Source organism: Brachyistius frenatus, unplaced genomic scaffold (assembly GCF_029030835.1).
Source record: "Brachyistius frenatus isolate BFR_SWC_R1_liver_20210118 unplaced genomic scaffold, ASM2903083v1 Contig_18, whole genome shotgun sequence".
In the NCBI taxonomy this organism is placed as follows: Eukaryota; Metazoa; Chordata; class Actinopteri; family Embiotocidae; genus Brachyistius; species Brachyistius frenatus.
In genome coordinates, this window is record NW_027210617.1 from 5,133,264 (window position 1) to 5,154,536 (window position 21,273).

Here is a 21,273-nt window from a genome sequence, read left to right on the forward strand (position 1 = left end):
AGCTAGATAATAAAGAACTTGACCTATAGAATAATGTTTATATAACTCTTTATATCTTTAAGGTGCTCTTAATTTTCTTAAATGTGTATTTAAACAGCTTCACTGCAGCCGTTTGAAGATACAGTTGTTTTCTTGATTAAAAAAAAGCAAAGTTCGGTACTTCACTTTTGAAAATATATTAAGGTTTTTTTCTTGTGAAGCAAACACGATATTTTCACAAAATAGTTTTACACAGTTTTTATGAATGACAGAGCTTCATCAACATTAAAGTTAAAAACAGTGTTTCTGCCCTAATAATACTTCATGAATCCAGTATCAACATATATTGTATCAAGAGTGTGTCTGAATTACTTGTAGCTACACTGACTTTCATGTCTTCACTTCTATCACTGTTTTAACATCTTGTAGCTGCCAGCTGATGTTATCGTTCCCTCGTCAGAGAGGTTGCAGCAGAGAGCCATAAGCCAACAGTAAAACGGTATATGCTTTAACTCGCCGGTGCCTGATATTATACAAAGGCATTAAAACATCACAGAAAGAGGCAGGACAAAAGCAACAAAGGTAACTGTAAAACTACATTCTGATATTGACTAGTTTATACATTCAGTTAATTTACATAAAATAAACTTGACTACAGTATATTATGCAGGTCCTAGAGGGTGCAGATCTAAACACTAACTCAGTGTTACAACATTTTATTTTGATGAAGAAGTTCTGTCGGGTTATTTCTCACAAAATGGAGATCTAAAAAATATTTAATAATTATTGAAATCGTGTCCAGTTGAAAATACTGTAAGAAAATGTAACATATATAATTAAACATTAATATTGAAATAATTTAGCATTATAACCACAATAAAGACATGTTTTACCTTCCCGTGCTGAATAATAGATGGTCATGGTGACGCAGAGATTTCTTTCACATTGGTGACACGATGGAACAAATCTCCCTGCATCGGCTCAAACCTTCAAAGTATACAGTATAGTGCACTTCAATCATGTGCTATTTAGGCTCAAGTGCGTGGGGGTTTTCATTTTAAAACAAACAAACAAACAAACAAAAACCTGGGTAAATAAAAAAAATAAAAAGTTCAGGAAATTGAAAAACCACAAGATAGCATCAACCTATATACAAAGGCTCTCCATGTGTGCAAAACAAGTGATGACGATCAACACAGTCTGAGACATGAATTATGAAATACAATATTAGAAAAACCAATGATCACTATAAAAGTCATTAATTAGTCTACAGCTTCATTAGATAAAGTCAGACATATCAGATGTTCAACAGACGTCACTACAGAACTGGTGATAAATGCAATAACATTTTGATACATTGTGTATTACTTGAGCATTTACATATAGTGAGGGCATTAGAATGTGACACCGAAATGTGCAGTTTTGCTGGTTCAAAACAAAATCCAATGAAATATGGTACTTGCTAATTTATGGTTATGTAATTGTTTGACTAATTTTCCAGCTCAGCTAAATGATCATTCTTTAATTTGACCGGTGAACTTTATCTAAACATTTTTTTTTAAATCTGCTCTTTGGGAAATGCATATGAAAATTGGCAGGAGCTGTCTTTTATGATGCATGTGCGCGTGGGTGTGTGTGTGTGTGTGTGTGTGTGTGTGTGTGTGTGTGTGTGTGTGTGTGTGTGTGTGTGTGTGTGTGTGTGTGTGTAAAATGCTCAGGGGGGTTTCAGATTCATTCTCCTTTAGAAAGTTCACCTCAGTTTGGCTGAAGGAGTGCAGCCAGTGAAACAGACAGTCTGTCATACAGTTTGGAATGACTTACATACTCTCAGGCTTGATGATACATGGTCCACAACCACCGTTATTGTGTATGCTGTGCAGCTCATTAGAGACAAGGATGTGAACAGAGGCAGTCACCCGTGAGTGTTCAGCTAACGGAGGTCGTACAGGAGGATGTGAGGTCACTAGAAGGGGGTGTCCATCTGGCTACCCTTTGCAGCAGGAGGCACGACTCCATAGCTCCTCTCCTGCCACCTCAACCACTGCATGTGGACCTCTTTCTGGACCTGATGAACAAACACATACACAAATAATCTGATGCCATAACTCGTGTGACATTTATTTTTTTAATTATTTGTTTTTTTCATTAAAATAAAAAAAAATAAAAATGTAAATCATATGTTTGTAAAACACTGCATATACATACTCATAGCTACTTCTGTTTTACATTTAGGAAAATATTAGCTTTTTATGAAAATTAGATCAGAAAATCCATCTCATATCTTAATCTGTTAAAATAATTGAGCAACAAAGATGGGGAAACACCTGGCCTGGAAATTGAACACTTCAGATTTTTAAGGAGCTTAAAAAAGATAGAATTGTGTTAATCTGTGAGTTTTAGAGGAGCCTTTACTTATAAACAGAGTCAGGCTACCTAATCTAAACTAAAATGAGTAGCTGTAGCATTGTATTTAACAGACACACAGAGTGGTATCTATCTTCTTAAGAGCATCTAACACTGAGCAAGAGCATATTTCCAAAATCTCAAACTATTTAACAGCCACTTTAAAGTATTTTAAAAATCAGACCAAAAATACTCCAGTTCAGTCTTGATTCATAAAACCTACACACATTATTCCATTATGTGTTCTCCTTGCTGAACATCTTTTTTTATTTAATGTTGTCGTGTATATTCATTCAGTGTAAGTATTAGTGTGGTCCTAAAACACATGAGCGTATAGGTTTTGAGTTATTGCACAGTGAGTGTTAAACACAGACTAGTTTTGGCCTCACATTAATCTTGTTGGTTACACAAGTGCTCTGGGTCCTTAGTTCACGCAGTGAGGGGCAGAGAGGTGGGAAATGACTTTGCATTTTGAGCTCTGACAACGCTAAACCAGTCTCACCTCTCGCTGGCATATGAGCTGGCTGTGCAGGTTCATAAATTCTAGGTGATTTGTTGAATATAGTAAAAGCTTGAGAGTGCTGCAGCTTCACTGACCTCTTGATTAAGAAAGCAATAAAGGATTGCCACAAGAAGCCCCTGTAAAAGATATGGTTTCAACATTAATATTCAGGACCAGCCCACATTTATAAAAGTTTGCTCATGTGACGATTTTGAGCATAAATGGCAGAACAAATGTGAGCTGAATGCTTGAAGGATGAGAATACGTTTCACACACACAGTCGGGAAATTAGAGTGGAGTAATTAATAGATGGTTTGTTTTTTATATCTCGATAATACACTGATGGGAGTTGTGTATGATTAAAAGACAAAGCTGTGAACTCTGCTGCCCTTCCTTTTATCCTTATTTAAAAAAAATGCAGAATAAAATGGGTCTTAGCAGTTACACCTCTTTTATGAACAGATCTGTTGCAGCTCCTTAGGCACTATGATAACAAGCAGTGTAGCAGAGTAACTGGTTACATGTATTAAATTACATTTGTAATTAGAATCAGTTACATTTACTGAGAAAAAATATGTAGTTAAATTACATTTTGCCACTATTCAAAATGCTGGTGATTATAAAGGGGTTACATCTAAATATATTATTTTCAATAAGAAGCTTAAATGTAGAATATACCATTTATTTTGTTACTTTCCATTTTTCCTCTGCGCAGGAATCCCTTCTGTCTATGTCTACGCAGGCTTCATTCATTTGCCAGTACGGGCTCAGATTTTGAGCCTTTTTTATTGATTGGTTCTCTTGTTTGAATTCCCATGCTGATTGGTTTAAATTGACTCCAGTAGTTTAAAAATCAACCGAGGTCTACAATCAAGGATGCAACAACAGGGAATGACTGGATTATGGCCATATTCATATGTTCACCCAGTGAATTTGGGTCTAGTAATACCAGGCTGCTGCTGAGGCAAAGCAGCATGCACACAGTAAAAGCTACTTTCAGTGTATATTTCATGTAAAAAAGTAAAGCAGAGCAAATTCATTTACCTGACTGACTTTAATTTATAAGCTACGAACGTGAAAAATGAATCTATACAACAAGCCGTCGAAATGAAATGCTTTTTCTTTTTTTAAAGGAACGATTCACTCCTATATTGTGCAGACAGGAAATGAAACAAGTTCACACAACGGTTGAATAGAAGATACTAAAGAGATTTGATTCTGGATGTGAGCACAGCATGTACAATATGATGTTGTCGGGATATTGAGTGATCATACAGTCCATGTGTGTACCTGGAAGGATCCCATGCAGAGCTCGATACAGAGGCGCAGGGTCACATTGAAGTAGTCGGGCAGAAAATTGAAGAACATGTAGTGAGTACCGAACAAAGGGATGAGGAGGAGGGTGGACTTAGTCAGACGTCTGTTGCACAGAAGCAAAGAAAAAACATGCGGGAGGTTAGGTTACCTGAGGAAGTTTGTTAGTACATAGCTCATCTGAATGTTGCTCCTGATTGCATCATGCAGGCACGCACACTGATTATCAGAAGTCAATCAAGAGGATATGTGTGTGTGCGTGTACATGCAGATTTTGTTTAGGAGTGGAAAAGGTTTTAGCAGGTGCATGACTCAAAATGAGGCTATTAAAATGTCAGGTAGAGGTAATATTTGTATGTATAAGAGAGCATATTAACCTGGCTGGTGTAATTAAGTCAAGCATCACTTAACCGACCTTTGGTATGTTTTTAATGAGCTCTATATGTACGTGATGTGCCTGAGCATCTTAAGACAATTAGTGAACCTATTTCAATTAAAAACTCTGATTAGCCTCTTGGTTTGTAGGTTCAGCAGTGACTGAATGAATTATGCATTGCCTGTTGTAGTGCATCAAAAGTTTCTGCACAACTAGTGTATTTCCCAACATCAAAGTGTTGACTTATCAGAAGTATCAAAGAGGGAAACAGTATTTGAAAATGTGTCTATCATCTAAAAAGAAAAACAAGTCACACAGATGCGACTTTGAAAATACAAGACCTGTGTCAAGTAAAGATGAAAGCTAAATCTGTTAAAAACAAATCTCAGATCTAAAGAATGCTTACAAATGTTCATTTCTGTTTGTATTCAAATGCAGTAATGAATAAGATACTGTATCACTGTTGAGTTCATGTGTCTGCAGCGAAAGGATTACCTGTACTGAGAGGAGTTATTGAACTGGATCAGCCGAGGATTGAGCTTCTGTATCAGGATCCTGATGATATTCATGAAGAGCATAAAATTCACCTGTTGATGGAAAAAGCAAGAATGCAAAAACAAGAAGTTCCACTTGAATGGGATAAAGCCTTCACAGGTACTTTACCAAATGTAGCTTACAACTACATGAATTGAATGTCAAGGCAACAATATGGGCCGCCAGGTGTGTAATAGAGTTGGACTAGTGTGAGAGCATTCCTTTCTCAGAGACCATCTCTTAAAAAAAAAAAAAAAAAAAAAAAAAAGGTAAATGAACCATCTGCATAACAATCTGTAATGTAATGCTGGGTGCATTATTAACAGTCCATCATCTTTTTTGTTTCAGCACAATGGGAGCGGTTACCGCTATAGAGACGACGATCGGTCCCTTGATGATCCACCAATAAGGTGAGTCCTCGTTGATGTCCCAACATCTGCATAAGAAAACATTTTGAAATGTGCACTGCAGTCAGTTTGCAGACGTTTTCTCCCAGCATAATGACTTAAGTGAAATCAAATAATCTAACAAGGAACAAATAGTGCTAAGTACAAAGTAAAAATGTAGTTAGAAGGTTTAGTTTAGAAAAAAAAATTACATTTATATTCTTCAAAGTATTTATTTATTTTTTCATTAAAAACCGATAATGTGGATCATAACATCATTTTCTAACATACTATAGTGCTTCACAATGGCTCTAACTTTTGATTGAAGTGTATATGAGAAATAATGGTGATTGTGGTGGACGAGGTAAGGGTAGATAATACAAACCCTGTGTCCTCAAAATACACCCTGGATCCGATCCACAAGATTATGAAGAGCACAGGTACACCTGCAGTCAGGTACAAAGACAAAACTGATGTCAGAGAGATGAGATCAACACACTGAGATGGTTGACTCATTATTAGACATTTAAGCGTGTGGGAACCTGATGGCTGATTATGAACTTTTCAAATATCTGCACTGATCTATGCAGCAAGAACTGAAAGTAAAATGATAAAATTAAAGGCTTAATGCACTAAATGTACAGTATGTACAGTCTGTTCACTGCAGTATGGACAGATTCTCATCAGTTCTTTGCCTTACACAAATTACTGATCACTCATTGTAATTACACTGCTGTTTGCAATGAGCCTTTTCATTTAAATCTACACATTGAGATCTTGAGAAATTCACTTGATCTTTGTGGGGAAAAAAACAGTTGACCCACAAACATAATGAAGAACATTAGTGGAGGCTGCCACAGGGATGCAAACTTTCATTCGGTTTGTTTGTTGTGGATCCCACTGAGCCAGGAACGTTTTTAGCTGTTAAAATAATAAGTTGGAGATGTTGACCTATGGCAGTCTGTCTGTTTCTTTTTGTCCTTGAGGACTGCTGCAAACCTTTTTTTAATCAGAGAACTTTGATAAGCCTCAAATGAAGAAAAATACTTTAAAACTGAGGAATTGCATATTAAAAGAAATCCACTTTCAGCTCAGTATGCTATATTTGTAGACTGAAAAACTTTAGAAACGTTTGTATGTCAATTCAAAAACGGGCAGATAGTTTCCAAAGTGGAGTTATGCTCCAAACCATGTACGAGTTTGATGGACTGGAGCTTACAAATCACAAAGTAACAGTATTTATGCAATCAAAAAAGAGTCTCCAGGGCATCAAATTATAGGATTATTGCTAAAAAAAATAAATAAAAAAATAAAAAAAATATATATATATATATATTTCTAAGCTTAAAAAAGCCGATACTCATTCTGCACATAATAAACACAACAAATATCAGTGCCAACATACTGTAAACCAATGCAGATTTGAGTGCACTTCTCAGTCAATTTATCAACTCCTATACTTGCTGATATTAGTGTTATTAATTGCCACATAAAATGTTTTAAATTACTAGAAGTAACTACGGACTAGAAGTAATGATATAATTGACTCTGTCTATTTGTAATTCTTGCGTGTAATATTTAACCAAAACCATACTTTATTTTTCATTTTGTAAGAATAAATATTATGTAAATGTTTAAAATGTGGGATATCTCATATAACAGCCAAGCCCTTCAAATGGCTCTGCAGCCAGATTCTGGTAAACTGCATGTTTAGGTTCTCACCCCATCCCAGCAGGCTGAAGCCCCAGAGGCAACGGCGGCTGTGATAGAAAGAGGAGAGCAGCAGGGAATTGAGGTAGAGCGCCTCCACCAGGAGCCAAAAAAAGTTTGTCATGACACAGTAGTGACAGAAGACCACAGAGGCCTTACAGGCAAACTGGACAGAGAAAACAGGAAGGAAAAGAAGTACAGAGGGTAAACTTCAAGGGGTGATTCATGTGGGAGGAGGTGCACAAGGAAGATGTGATGATGCATAAACATGAGAACAGGGAAATCTGCCCAGAGGAACTCCTTAATTGAACCAAGAGCCTCTTGTCTGGAGTGTAATTATCTTACTGTGGAAAGGGTACAGTGGTTTGTGTCAGCACTTGAGAACAGAGTAGCGTCCTTTACAAACACCGCCACGGCTTTTAGGATGAAAGTAACAAACAGCTGGATGTGAATGAAGTTCCTGGCACAGCGCAGCTTCCTGTTGAAGAAAAAAAAAAGGCAAAACACACTTAATAAATATATACAGTTGTGTTGTACCCGGCACAATAAATATAAAAACAGGATATTACTCTCTGGGCTTTCCTGTTGTACAAGTTATAACTACAAAGGCAGACAGTTTGTTTAACCTAACCTAGATGACAAGTCTGCTTTACAACACATCTTTACCCATTTAATAGCTGTAATGCCTTGGTTTCCATGTTTTGATCAATTAACAAGAAAAGAAAATCATTAAAAATATAAAGCATATGAAGAGCAAACAGCATAAACAAGAGTATGCGAGAGATGGAAGTCACGGTGCTGTTGAGTCATTCGTTAGGTGGTTTTGAACCAGTCAGACTAAATTTATAAAACACATTTATAAAACAGCTGGTTGCTTCAGACCGCTTCGTTTAATTCAGTGAACCAAAGCACTGGATGAGAGACTTTGAAGCGGACCCCTTGATATTGTGTCCATCACTTGCTAAGGTCACCACAGGGCCTGTTAGCTCCACTAACAGTAACTAATCAGTAAAATAGAGAGCTTTTGACTGACAGACTTTGTGACAACAGGAATTTAACGAGCTGATCTTAAGCAGGTGAATAACAATGAAGGGTTATATTCATAAAGCTTCCTGGTAGAAACAGTAGCTCTGAGTGACGAGCATCTAAGGACGTCCTTTGAATTATGACGTTTTCTAAGAAGTAACCCTCACAGTTAAGATTAGATCCTGGTAAAGATAAAAGTTATTCACAAAAAATGTCAGCCCTTAAAAGACCTCCGGAGGTGAAAAATAATCAGCAGCAGGACGGATGACTTTTAAGAGACTGAAAAATGTCTTACGCAGAGGAGAAAATTGCAGAAAGAGTTTGAAGAAATATTCTTCAAATGCTGAATGACAGTGCGTTAATGAAATTTGATCGTGCAGGGACTCTCAACACAATAACTGCAGAGAAGAAAGTGATCACAGCACTAAGATATTTGGCAAGTGGAAAAACTCAACAATGCAGCAGGGACGACTCGGGTTTGTTGCAACCTGCCACCAGCAGTGTGAGCACACAAACAAAACCAGTGCTTTCACAGTCTCATATTGGGACGCAGTTCATTTCATTTCCACTGGATGTTACTGTCCACTCCGTGCCCTTTAACACAAAAAAAAAAAAATCTACCAATCACACCTATTAAATGGATGTCATACCGAGCAACACTGTCAACCACACCTCCTCACTGAGATAAAAGATAGTCTGCACATAAAGCAGACGAAGGCAGCTGATGTGTGCGACAGCGCCAACCGCGTAAACATGTTGGTTCCTGATGGCAATGCAACCTTTTCCTAGCTAGAATTTGTTTAGCCAAAGTTAGGAGCTCTCTGAGAGGATTTTCAGACAGTTTGTGAATACAACCTCTGATCTGTTCATACCTGAAGAGCAACAGGATCGACACGGCAACAGTCAGCACCGCGAGAGAGATGCTGTAGCCGATGGTATATATGAGCTTCACTGTGACATAGTACGACTCCTCTGTCTGGAAGCAAGACAAGAAAGACGATTTTGTATGGAAGGACATTATACCTAAATATCAATTACTTCAAAATGAAAGTAATGTCTCAAAATGAGGCAAAATTACAGCGAGCTGGTGACTCAAATGCATTGAAGAGATGAATGTGGAATAACTGCAAAAAAAGCTTTTTTTTACATATTTTGAGTTCGGTTTAATGGCAGTAAGACTGGGCAGAGCAGCCGACTGAATCAAGTCTAGGAAAAAGCTTCTTGATTACAGCAACATCAGAACTTGGAATTAATGTTTTTTTTTATACAGTGTACACCAAAAACTAAGATTAAGCACCATTCTTTCTTTGTGAGACGATAATTTCAGCAATTACCTTATGGCTGACTTTCAATTCACTACCTGCCTGGCCAAATATTTTCATGAGGCACCTGTGTGAATACATTTTCTTTTCTGTTCTCAGGAGGCAGCTAATAAGCACCTCTTAAAACATGGTGTATTTTCCTTTTCTGAATTATCTCCTTGGTGTGTTGTTTTCTGCAGTTGAAACAGGTGGGTTTTTTCCTCCTGTTCCTGTCGGTTTGTTTCCCTCTCTCTATTGGTTGTCTGCTTGCTCCTGCTGTTTGTCCTCCTGTTTCAAATTTACTCCCTGACTTCTCAGTCTTTTATTCTTCAGTCTGACCTCTTTATCTGCCTCACCCTAGGAACTCTTACCTCAGGAATATCATCATCCACGTTACAGGCAATGTGGTACGGTGGGAAGGGCCTTGACCAGCCTCCACTCGTGCAGTTTCGGCTCACTGACCCTGAGGAGAAAGGTCAAGAGATCTAGAAGTCATCTGTGTCATGCAGAGATTTGCTTTGGTTTAGAATCACGATCAATGGAGGAATACATCCAAGTGAAAACGTTTCTCATTTAGCTGTACGCTGGCTTTCTGTAAGTTTTGTTCCAGCCCTTTGGTTGAGGCTAAAATGTTTCAACAATAATGGGATGGACTGTCATTAAATTTAGCACTGACATTGCTCCTACTCATTTATTTGTTAGAAAAAAAGCTAATTGGATTACAGTCTCCTGTGACAGTCTGGCAAGCCCGCGCACTGAGACTGGAGTCTGATTCAGAGTCTGATTCACAATACAACCAAATGACCAAATTAATGACTGAATGAAAAAATTAATAGACACATTTAATGAACTCATCAGGATCAAAAATACACTTTAACTTCAGTTGAATAATAATTTTGTCCACTTTCACTGTGATCTTACCTGTGCTGTTTTTGAAGAGGGAAAAGACTGTAGGACAAGGTCTGTAGACAGTTTCCCCAGTGACAGCAGGAGGCCAGCAGCTGACGGCATCCCAGAATGGCCGGCAACCTTTTTAGAAAAGGTTTAAATGGAAAAGAAGGTCATAAAATGTGAGTATTGGAGTAGTTTATCACAGAGAAAGAACGAGTTTCCATAAATCATACACAACCATCTGAAATACACAGTTAAAATATACATTAATGGAGAGAGAATGTGGGTAAATGGTGCACATCGTGAACAATACAGAATCCTTCAAACTATAACACCCATCTCTGTGTACATTATATTAGAAATGAAATAATGAAGTACTGTAGCTCTTCAACCAAGACCTTCATCTTCAGATAGTTTAACACACATAAATTCTTATGTAACCTTCCTTAATAGTCTCATCTATAGATGCATCACACTGACAGATCCCCCACTGTGTTTCCATTCTGCAGTTAGGATGCCATCAAGAAGCTTCCTCGACAACTGATGACTTTTCTGTGAAGCATTTTTTTCTAGCTCAGGCTCTTCTACTTAATGTGAGACATTGGTAGTATATTTCATACTCATGAATTGATATGAGGTGCTGCTGCTGCTGTGAGAACAGGATGGTTGATTTGAAAAAGAAAAACTCACCTTCTGTGCTTCTGTTTCCCTGCTCAGCAATGTACTGGAGACAGTGATGTTCCTCTTTCTCCAGCTGAAATATGTACTCACACTCAGGGTGCAGACTCGATAAAGCCTAAAAGTAGGAGAAAGTAGGAAACAAGGCAAGAACGAAGAAAAGGGAGAAAGTGTTTTGTCTATTAGACATACAAGCTGAGGACTCTGATCACTTTGACTGTAATTATATTTCCATGTGTATGAAAAAAAAGGAATGTCTGTTTTTAAAAGGCAGTGATTCATTTTGCTTTCCCGCTGTGACCTTTTGGCAAAACGCCCTGGGTAATTTTGGTGGCATTAAGCAAAATGATCTTTCAGTATAAAGGGGAAGTAAGAAAATTTAATGAATGAGTTTGTCGTTAAGGCTCTAAATGATTTTCTGGGCCTTTAATTACTCTGTACTCCAGCTCCATCCATTTAACACCGCTCTGAGGTTCTCCTGTTTGTCTACCACTAGCTCACCCTCCTTGGTTTCTTGATGCCAAATAAAAACACAGTAACTGGGTTTGCATTTTACTTGGGTCTGACATTGATGTTCGACTGAAACAAATAAGAATATCTTGTTTCTGAGAAGGTAAAGGGCTGACGTAAGGAGGGCATTGTAGGAAGAGTGTGGATGGAGGAGGAGAGGACTGGAGTGTAACGACTCTAAATTACACTCAACAAAAATATAGACGCAATACTAGTTTTTGCTCCCGTTTTCCATAAAGTAACAGATTTAAAATGTCTTCTATAGGCACACAAAAGGTTTATTTTTCTGATGATCGTGTTAGTGAGCACTTCACCTTTGTCAAGATAATCCACCCCCTTGGGAATTTTAACAATTTTGTGAACAGAATAAAAGAGAAGTAAACTCTTTGAGTGCATATACAAGACATCTTAGATGTTTTACTTCATCTGATGAAAAATTGGAGCGAAAACAAGTGCTGCATTTATATTTTTGTTGACAGTATGAGAGAGTAGATTTGTGTTGTAGTGATCCTCCCTTTGCTCAGTCTGTCCCAGTGAAAAATAGATATACTATTTATAAAAGATAAGAAAAAATGCTAAGAGGTCAAAAGGTCAAGTATTGGCGCTATGAAAATGTATAAACATTTGTGTATTTTGTGTGCATTAATTATGTAGTATAGGGTTAGGCAATGAATTATACTTTGGTGTCTCCAGCCACGCTGTATATACAGTTTCATGTGACACTTCAGGCCACTGAAACACTTGCTGGAGAAGATTCATTTATGTTAATTACTGTGGCCCCAGTTTATTGTTCATCCTGTTACTAATTTGGAAAGAAACATAATTTGCTTTCGTTCACTCATTATGTGCAGCATAAAAGAAAAAAACGTTATAATGTACATTAACGGTATTACAGATGGAGGAGGGTTAATTTTCCTACATTCAATAAGCATAAGGTATTTCTCTATAAGGGCCTTGATGATTTGAAGAAGGACAGCGGTGTGTGTACAACTATATTTATAAGCACCATTGGCATGACAACCATTTAGCTAGTCCTCACTGTCTTTCACTGTTTTAAAGGGCTGTTTGAGGGTTAAGACTTGGTTTTAAGGTTCAGGTTTGAATTAGAATAGGCATTTATTTTTGATGGTTAGGATTAAGGCGAGGAATGTATTATGTCAATGAATGTCCTCACAAAGATAGCTATACAAACGTGTGTGTGCGTGCTAAACAGAATCAGAGCACACGCTGGCAAAAACAAGACAAAAGGATGAAAAGTAAAAAAAGAGAGGTAAAAAAGGAGGCATATTATCATCATGCCCTTCCATTTCTAAAATTACTCAAAATATAGAGTATGTTTTGAATTTTTTTTTCACACACTAAGTAATTTTGAGACTGCAATTTCCTCACCCCAGCCCCGTCCCCTCATTTTGTAACTGTCAATGTGTTCGCCATGCATCACACACATTCACACACGCACACACACACACACACACACACACACACACACACACACACACACACACACACACACACACACACACACACACACACACACACACACACACACACACACACACACACACACACACACACACACACACATGCACAATAGCAGATGTTTTTTAGAAAAAAGCCAGAGCTTCTGTTCATGCACAATAACAAACCATTTTAGCAGAACAGAATAAACATCATACATGACACTAGTCTGTCCCGAATGTAAGAATTCTCCCTCCGCCAATGAGGAAGGGACATGCTGGAAACAACCTGAACAAATCCCAGCCAGTCCTCTTTGGTTCTAAAATAATGATATGGTGAGGTGCTATTGGGAAACTCCTGCAGAAACATTAAATTCAGCAAATAAGAGTTTGTGGTGTGGAGTTCTTCAAGGTAGGACAGTGGCACCTTATTCTCTGCTAAACTGGGTTAGTGTAACTCTAAATTATTGTTTAATCACTGAGTTAACAGCTATTATCATTGTAGAATAATCTATCCACTGATACTATATGATGACCAAGACTACCAGCTAAATGGCACACTGCATGTCAGGTGAGTCATGCATGTCGTTTCCATGCAATGGGATGATGTTTTGCTATATAAGAATATGCAGGTTAGAGGAGACACACTTTGAATAGCAAAAGATCAAAAGATGAGGAATAGAGTGGGGTCGAGGCCCCCCCACCTCCTGGAGTTCACTGACCACATGAAAGAACTGGTCACTGCTGGAACCAAACTCACTCCCATTTTCTCTCCTATAAACCCTCTTCGACGTCCAGCTCCGCCTCCACGTCGAGCTCCACCTCCGCCACTGGCTTTAAGTCCACAGCCAGTTTTGACTCAATCGGCGAAGTTAAAGCGCCCTGCCCCTCCCCCACCTCCACTACGGATCCACAACCATCCTCTGTCTCCCCTACCTGATAAAGACAATAATTGATATCTTCTGGGTCCAGGCTTCAAGGCTAATGATACCAATGATTCTCTCCAGGAAAAGTCAGGGCCCCGTATGCAGCCAGCCTTCTCAGTTCCTGTCCTGACAGTTTATAGAAAAAGAAAAGTGAGACTGCGAAGAAACAATAATAAATCTGCAAAGTTATCAAACTTAACATTCATTCCTCATCAGCCACAGCCTGTCCAAATAAATTGGGCAAATAAAGCTTTAAACACATTAAACTTAGCTTTATTAAATGTCAGGTCTCTGTCAGGGAAAACGTTTTTAATCAATGATTTTATTGTTAGGCACAAACTTGATTTTTTGTTTTTAACTGAAACTTGGTTAGACCAAGATTCTTATTGAATCAACACCTCACAACTTCAGTTTCATGAGTGAAACAAGAGCGCATAAGAAAGGAGGTGGAGTTGCTATTTTATTTAAAGATGCTGTAAAGCAAAAAAAAGCCGAGTGTCCACCGAGTGTCCGCCCGCCGCCGCCGGTTCACCACTCAGCGTAAGTTCTGTGCTTGTTATAATTATACAAGATAACTTTTCCAGAGGTAACTGTTACATTTAGCCCACGGTGCAAACCGCTAACGTGATTTTACTCGGTGTAGAATAACAGTATTTTCATGAAATGGTATTTAATGTGCTAATTATCTTCTATTGAGCTCGTAGCCGAGCAGAGTTCAGAGGAAAATGCTCCGATAACCGCAGATTGTTTTATGCGTCTCAATAAAGCTCCGATAAGGAACTATAATATATGTAACTCTGTATTTTACATGTCAGGGTGATGGTAAACATGGACCAGAGGAGATCTAGTCTTCCCGATTAATGAGGGTTGTTGTTTTTGTAGTCCGGTGTAACATTACAATCACCGACCCTCTCGGTTACATGTACCGGTACCGGTCTGGATAAACGAGCCCGACTACATGTGGAGGAGGCTGCAGAGAGCAGGTGGAGGTGGTGGTGGAGGTGGAGGGACATCAGTTGGAAGAGAAAGACTTTCGGCTCGACCTGAGCAGGTTCAAAGTTTGAATTGACGTGATATAATGAATTGACATGTGATGTAATGCAGCGTTGTGCATGTTGCAGTTACAGAACTAAATCAACTCCTCCGCTCTTATTATCTCCACTATTGTAATGCAGCTACGTTAGAAGTAGTTGGAGAGCTCACTGTCTGCTGTCTCTGGTGTCCAGTTTTACTCCTGTGTTACAGCTCAGGGGGGACAAGCTGGATTTATATGCATCTGTATGTTTCACTCATTGGACAAATAAATTCTAATTTTATTCTGTTTTCCCAAAGCAGGCTGCTCCATCCACCAGAGAGACAGAGGACCAGTGGGACATCATGCATGAAGTCACCGAGAGGTTGGATGTCAGACGGACCGCTTAGTGGGGAAAAGAACTGCAGCCACAAGACTGTCATACAGAACACTGAACAACTTCCAGTGAGTGGGCGGAGCTTCAGCTCCTTCAGGCCACGCCCCCACAGTCTCAGAGCAGAGAAGACTAATGATTTTCTCACGATTTCAAAGCCTACTTTAACAAACTTGTCTGTCTTTTTTTTATTCAAATTTGGATGGGTAGTTAATAACCCATACTTCTGTGGTGTAATGAACTTAAAACTCATTTTCATTTCTACTTTACAGCATCTTTAACGATTCTCTTCAATGCAAGCAGATGTCCTTTAGTCATTTGACTTCTTTTGAATATGTGGCTCTGAATTCCTCTCGAGCTTTATTCCTAAGCATCTACAGACCACTGAAATACTGTGCAACCTTCTTTGACGAGTTTACTGAGCTGCTGTCTATAATCTGTATTGATTTTGACTGTGTTGTTATTGTTGGTGATTTTAATATCCATGTTGATAATCCCCAGGACAGAGGGTCTATAGAACTATGTGGTGTCCTTGATAACTATGATCTCACTCAGCATGTGATAGGACCCACCCACAACAGAGGACACACTCTGGACCTCATCATCACCAAAGGTCTAAACATCTCCAAGGTTGCTGTGACTGATGTTGCACTCTCCGATCATTTCTGTGTTTTCTATGAGAGTTCAATCTCCTTGCACACAAATGTCCAAACCGAGGTTGTGACAAAGTGTTACATCTCTGAAAACACCAGTGAACTATTTACTCAGAGGTTCTCCTCCACACCAGCCCCCTCTGGCATCTCAGTCAATGAGCTTGTAGATGGCTTCAATTCTAAAGTTAAAAATGTTATTGATGCTATTGTACCCACTAAAGTCAAGGTTGTCTCTGGTAATCTCCTTGGAGAAATGCCACGCTGGTCAGAATAGAGAAAAGAGAGTGTTTGAAAAGCTATATGCAGGTGGCGAAAATAAATCTCCAGGTTCACTGTGACATCTATAAAGAAAGACTTCGCAATTATAATTTGGAACTGAGAAATGCAAGGCAGTCCTTTTTCTCTGACATCATAACCAAAAACAATAACAATACACGCGCCTTATTTTCTACCGTCGACAGGCTAACAAACCCTCCAGTGTCAGTAGCTGCTGAGCTCCGATCCACTTGGGCCTGCAATCAATTTGCCTCTTTTTTACTGACAAAATTCAGAAAATTAGACAGGCAATCAGTGCCTCCACACTAACCACAAGATGTGTTGTCCCCGTCTCTAAATAATATCCACTCAAATATCATGGCACAATTTCATTCAATCAACCGTGGAAGTCTGGAAGACATTATACAAAATCTGAAGTCCTCTTCCTGCAGCTTGGATATTATACCAACACCCATTTTCTTGATGTTTTACAAATTGTAAACTCATCCCTTCTCTCAGGTGTCTTCCCACAGGCCCTAAAAACTGCAGTTATCAAACCACTCCTAAAAAAAGCTAATTTAGACACCGCAATAATGAAATATTACAGGCCAATATCAAACCTCCCATTTTTAAGTAAAATATTGAAAAGGTGGTTTTTCAACAGCTGAATAACTTCTTGGCTGTAAATAACTGTTTTGATGTCTTCCAGTCAGGCCTTTAATTGAACCAGATTCAAGGATGATGATCAATTTCCTGCATTTCAGCATTTTACTACCGTATTTTATTTCTTAAACTGCACTGCAACTTTTATTCTATTTTTAGCTTTTTTTTTATGTTTTAATGACTGTTTTTAATGTTTCGATCAATGTTCTTAATTGTTTTTAAATGTGCTTTTCTTTTGCCTGATGTTTTGATGCTTTTAATGGTTTTATGTGAAGCACTTTGAATTGCCTTGTTGTTGAAATGTGCTATACAAATAAACTTGCCTTGCCTTGTCTTGCCTAGAGTGAAAATAAAGGCTGAGTGGTTACAAGCACAAACATTTCAACTGCATGATGGGATAAAAGGAGACAATATGCTGCATTTAAGAGACAAAAACAGAAATAGGAGAAGTGTGTAAATCTGGATAATATGATGCAAAGCCAAAGGCCACTCCACACAAATGTTCTCTGAGAGGTGAAGCCCATTATTCACTAACTACCCAAAGAGGGGCCATAAGATGTTGCCTTCTATTTTCAATAACAAATGAGGTGCACTTTTACGCTGCTGCCACGGTACTACGGCGCCGTACAAAAATATAAAACATGTTCATTCATTCAGAGGAAGAGCACAAACAGGGTCAGATGCTAAAGTTCAGACACAGAGAGGAAGAATGATGGGACTGATAGGAAGTGTTCATTACTGTCGTTATGCTGAGCTGAGCTAACTGTTTCCCCACTCCAGCTTTATACTCCGATAACTCTCGGCAAGAAAGTAAACAAATTCCTCCCCAAAACACCTCTGGAAAGGAATTTGTTTACTTTCATATTCAGCGCACAGATTTGAGAGTGGCATCAATCTTCTTCAATCTAACTCTAGTCCAGAAAATTAATAAGCATATTTTCCAAAATGTCAAACTATTCATTTAAATGACACAGTACAAATATATAACTGAGCAGTACATCTACTGTTTGTGAAGTGAATCCGGTTTAGCTCATAAAATGAGTAAGATAGATGTCCTAATTTAGTTTTTACCATGCAGCCACAATTAGATAATCCTCATCTTCCATTTTTTTTGTCGTTGTTTTTCTCTAAGATGACGATTAAAGTGCAAACTTTTAATCACATCTAAATAGTTAGAAAACTATATTGTTCTTCCATTGGTCTTGTTTTTTGTGATCGTGTTGTCTTTTAAAACACGCTTGTGTGTGTGTGTAGGTTATTGCTAGTTCATTACAATTCTCAGCAGTCCTGAGCAGTGAAAGAGAATGAAGAGGTACACAGTGATGAATGTCTGCCCTGTTCCCATTCTCTCTGCCACGCTGATCACCACACACCACCCGTTTGTCTGCTTCTGATATTTCTATTCCGCTATGCAAATCAGCGAGGGGGTCATGTAATAATAGTCCCATAAAAGCTGTTGATAAAAAAAAAAAAAAAAGCTGTTACGAATGTCGGCATGTGAATGTGAATACCCCTGTACGGTTCTGTTGCCTGTCTTGTCTCTTCACAGCTGATTGGATAAAACAAATTTTACAACATGTAGACAATGGAGTTGCAAATATTATTTGAGTAGTTGATCAACAGAAAAATAATTACCAACTAGCTGTTTTGATGAACAATTTATTGTTTATTTATTTTATTTTTTATGAAAAAATGAAAAGAAATTCTGATTGCAGCTCCTTAAATCTGAATATTTTGTATTCCTTTTGTCCTAAGGGATGATAAACAGTTTTGATTGCAGACTGTTGGTCAGGACAAAATATTTTCAGCAGCTGCGTTGGGAAACACTTGACATTTTCTCCATTTACTGTCATTTTAAAGACCAATTAGTGGTAATCAAAACAATCGTTATTTGCAGCCCTAATAGAGAGTAAATAAAGCGGCTTTACAATAATGTGAATCCTATAATTAATATATTATTGGAAAACAATAGTCGATTCATTTCACTAACTGATTTTAATAGTGTGTGGGTGTGTATGTGTGTATAAGGTAGTGTGATTGAAAATACTCCAATTTTAAACTTTTAAATGAAATGAACCTAATATTTCCTATTGGCCTATTTATTCTTTTCAATGTAAAAATGCATATTTTAAAGAATTACATATTTTCAATTTAAATGCATGAACACATTACACACTCAAGTTTGCAACATACCTGTACTACCTGATTTCCTTTTCTAGCTACTTGCACCAAAAGTTTAAAAAAAATGTACACACAGAAAATTTGATTTAATAGAAAGTAAGGTTAGAAATGATAGTGTAGCTCAATAGCAAGTACTGTTATAACCAATTGGCCCACTGTACTGAAAATCACAGTGTTGAATGAACCGTCTTTCTTGCCTCGCATACCTTTAGTTTGTCCTTTATGATGGCTTCTTTCTTGCTACAGTTGTTGCAGGATGTAGTTTCTTTAGCTGTGTCAGTATTTAAATAATATTTAGAACAGACTATAGTCTTTTAATTGTGTAATTGCATATTGCACCATTTATGATGTAAGAACGACTACACCACGGAAGAACAAGAAGGAAACACACACCTGCTGGGAAAAAAAGGTCTATCTCACTCAACCAAAGAAAAAACTACAACAACAACAAAACGTATCAGCTCCAAAAGGTACACGACAGCAAAACTAACCACAATTTTATCATCAATCAGCTCAAGATCAAATCACTAGGGAATTGTGACTCAATTGTGTCCATCAAAAAAAATCTGTTTCCAACAGAGGTGACTCTTTCAGAGGACCATCTGTTAAACCAGGAGCCTGCTTACATTCAATGCAGCAACAAATCAAATACACTCATCCACATACAGGTGTAAATGTGAATTTGCACGTAAAAACATGCGTAAGCACGCAGGCAGGCAGGCACACACACACACACACACACACACACACACACACGCACGCACGCACGCACACACACACACACACACACACACACACACACACACACACACACACACACAAACACACACTGTCCTTATCAATGTGGCTACACATAAAACCTATGATGGGCACACTTACATATAACAACGTCATTAATATATATATATAGTAGGCTACATATATAGGCTACAATAACTTAGAATGGCTTCCATAAATGGGGCTGCATTGCTGAACATTTAAAATACAAATGAATTCAGAATACGAAATGCTCCTGTTTTTACAAAGTTATCAGTCTGATGATACTTCATGTGTTGCATTAATGCAATATGTATTCATGTATGAAAATGCACGTTCTAGTAAAAACGTTTAATAAAATGCAGGTCAAGATAATAAGAAAGTTGTTGTTGTTTTTTTTTTAAAGGAGACGAAAATGCATCTGTTTCAGCTGTCTGCATGTGGGTTGGATTCTTTTTGAGGTACCGCAGACAAATCTGTAAAATAATATCATCTCTCAAAAATAGTTGTCCCAAATGTTTTGCTTTTCAGCTGATTATTTCTGGCAGAATACTTGTCAAAGTTGTCATCTACTTGTGTTTTTTTCTGTCATAAACAGGTAGTCAAAGTAAATCACTCACCGCTGGAGCCAAACACAGAGTGAGAAACACCCCTGTGATGTGGAGACAGGACATGCCGTCGGTTCAGTATCCCACGATCAGTCCAAACGGTCCAAGCGTAGCGCTTTCCTGAGTCCAGCAGGACGAGATGCTGCTGCTCTCTCTTTATAGGTGTAAATACGACTCTTGTCAAGCACGCATTAATACAAATGTGAAACTTCCGGTGTGTACTACCATAATAAAAGCCTTAATCCCGAACTGTCACGAAGGAATGCACGTGGAGAAATAACTTCACACATATCTTCACAGTCATGCCAAGACACTTAATATAGAGATTAAGCTGTGAGTAGCCATGCGTTGCACTATTATAAAAACACACTCTGCTCTTTTATTTTGAAGGCACACGTAAACTCTTAGTTTAACCTGCAGAGAAAGCTTTCGCTCTGCACCTCTGCTTTCTTGAACCGGACAGTGTCGCCAAACCCTCACACATTTAGTCTAGTGGTACCTATTGGTGCTATTTTTTTTTATATATATATAGTCTATGAGTGTTACCCAAGAAATAAGTGTCCTTAAAATATCCCCCGAGTGCTCGAGGGTGAGTTCAGGGATACTTAAATACCTAGTTGATCATTCTCAAACAAAATTAATCTCTGACACATTTGAATTTTTTTCAGTGTCCAGTTTGTTTATATGTGATGTAAATTTTGTGGAAAAAGTTTACTATAGATACATTTTCAATGTCAAAGTATTATTTTCAAAATAAA

General features: G+C 38.0%; 1 protein-coding gene across 1 annotated transcript; it reads right to left on the reverse strand.

Annotated features, from left to right (window-relative positions):
- Positions 1-497: 497 nt before the first annotated feature.
- On the reverse strand, positions 498-20,596 carry ghrhrl (growth hormone releasing hormone receptor, like). The gene is made up of 13 exons (XM_069694630.1): positions 20,528-20,596; positions 11,113-11,218; positions 10,453-10,560; positions 9,903-9,994; positions 9,103-9,206; positions 7,550-7,682; positions 7,217-7,370; positions 5,880-5,940; positions 5,475-5,544; positions 5,070-5,161; positions 4,175-4,304; positions 2,980-3,021; positions 498-2,044 (listed from the first exon to the last, which is right to left on the reverse strand). The coding sequence occupies exons 1-13, from the start codon at positions 20,579-20,581 to the stop codon at positions 1,943-1,945; spliced, it is 1,248 nt and encodes a 415-aa protein (XP_069550731.1). The 5' UTR covers positions 20,582-20,596; the 3' UTR covers positions 498-1,942.
- Positions 20,597-21,273: the final 677 nt, after the last annotated feature.

Coding starts and splice junctions, on each gene's coding strand:
- ghrhrl (XM_069694630.1), bottom strand. CDS start 20,581: ATGTCCTGTCTCCACATCACAGGGGTGTTTCTCACTCTGTGTTTGGCT. Junction 9,207..9,902: donor TGGATGATGATATTCCTGAG/GTAAGAGTTCCT, acceptor TCTTGCTTCCAG/ACAGAGGAGTCGTACTATGT. Junction 4,305..5,069: donor AATAACTCCTCTCAGTACAG/GTAATCCTTTCG, acceptor TCTGTGCAACAG/ACGTCTGACTAAGTCCACCC.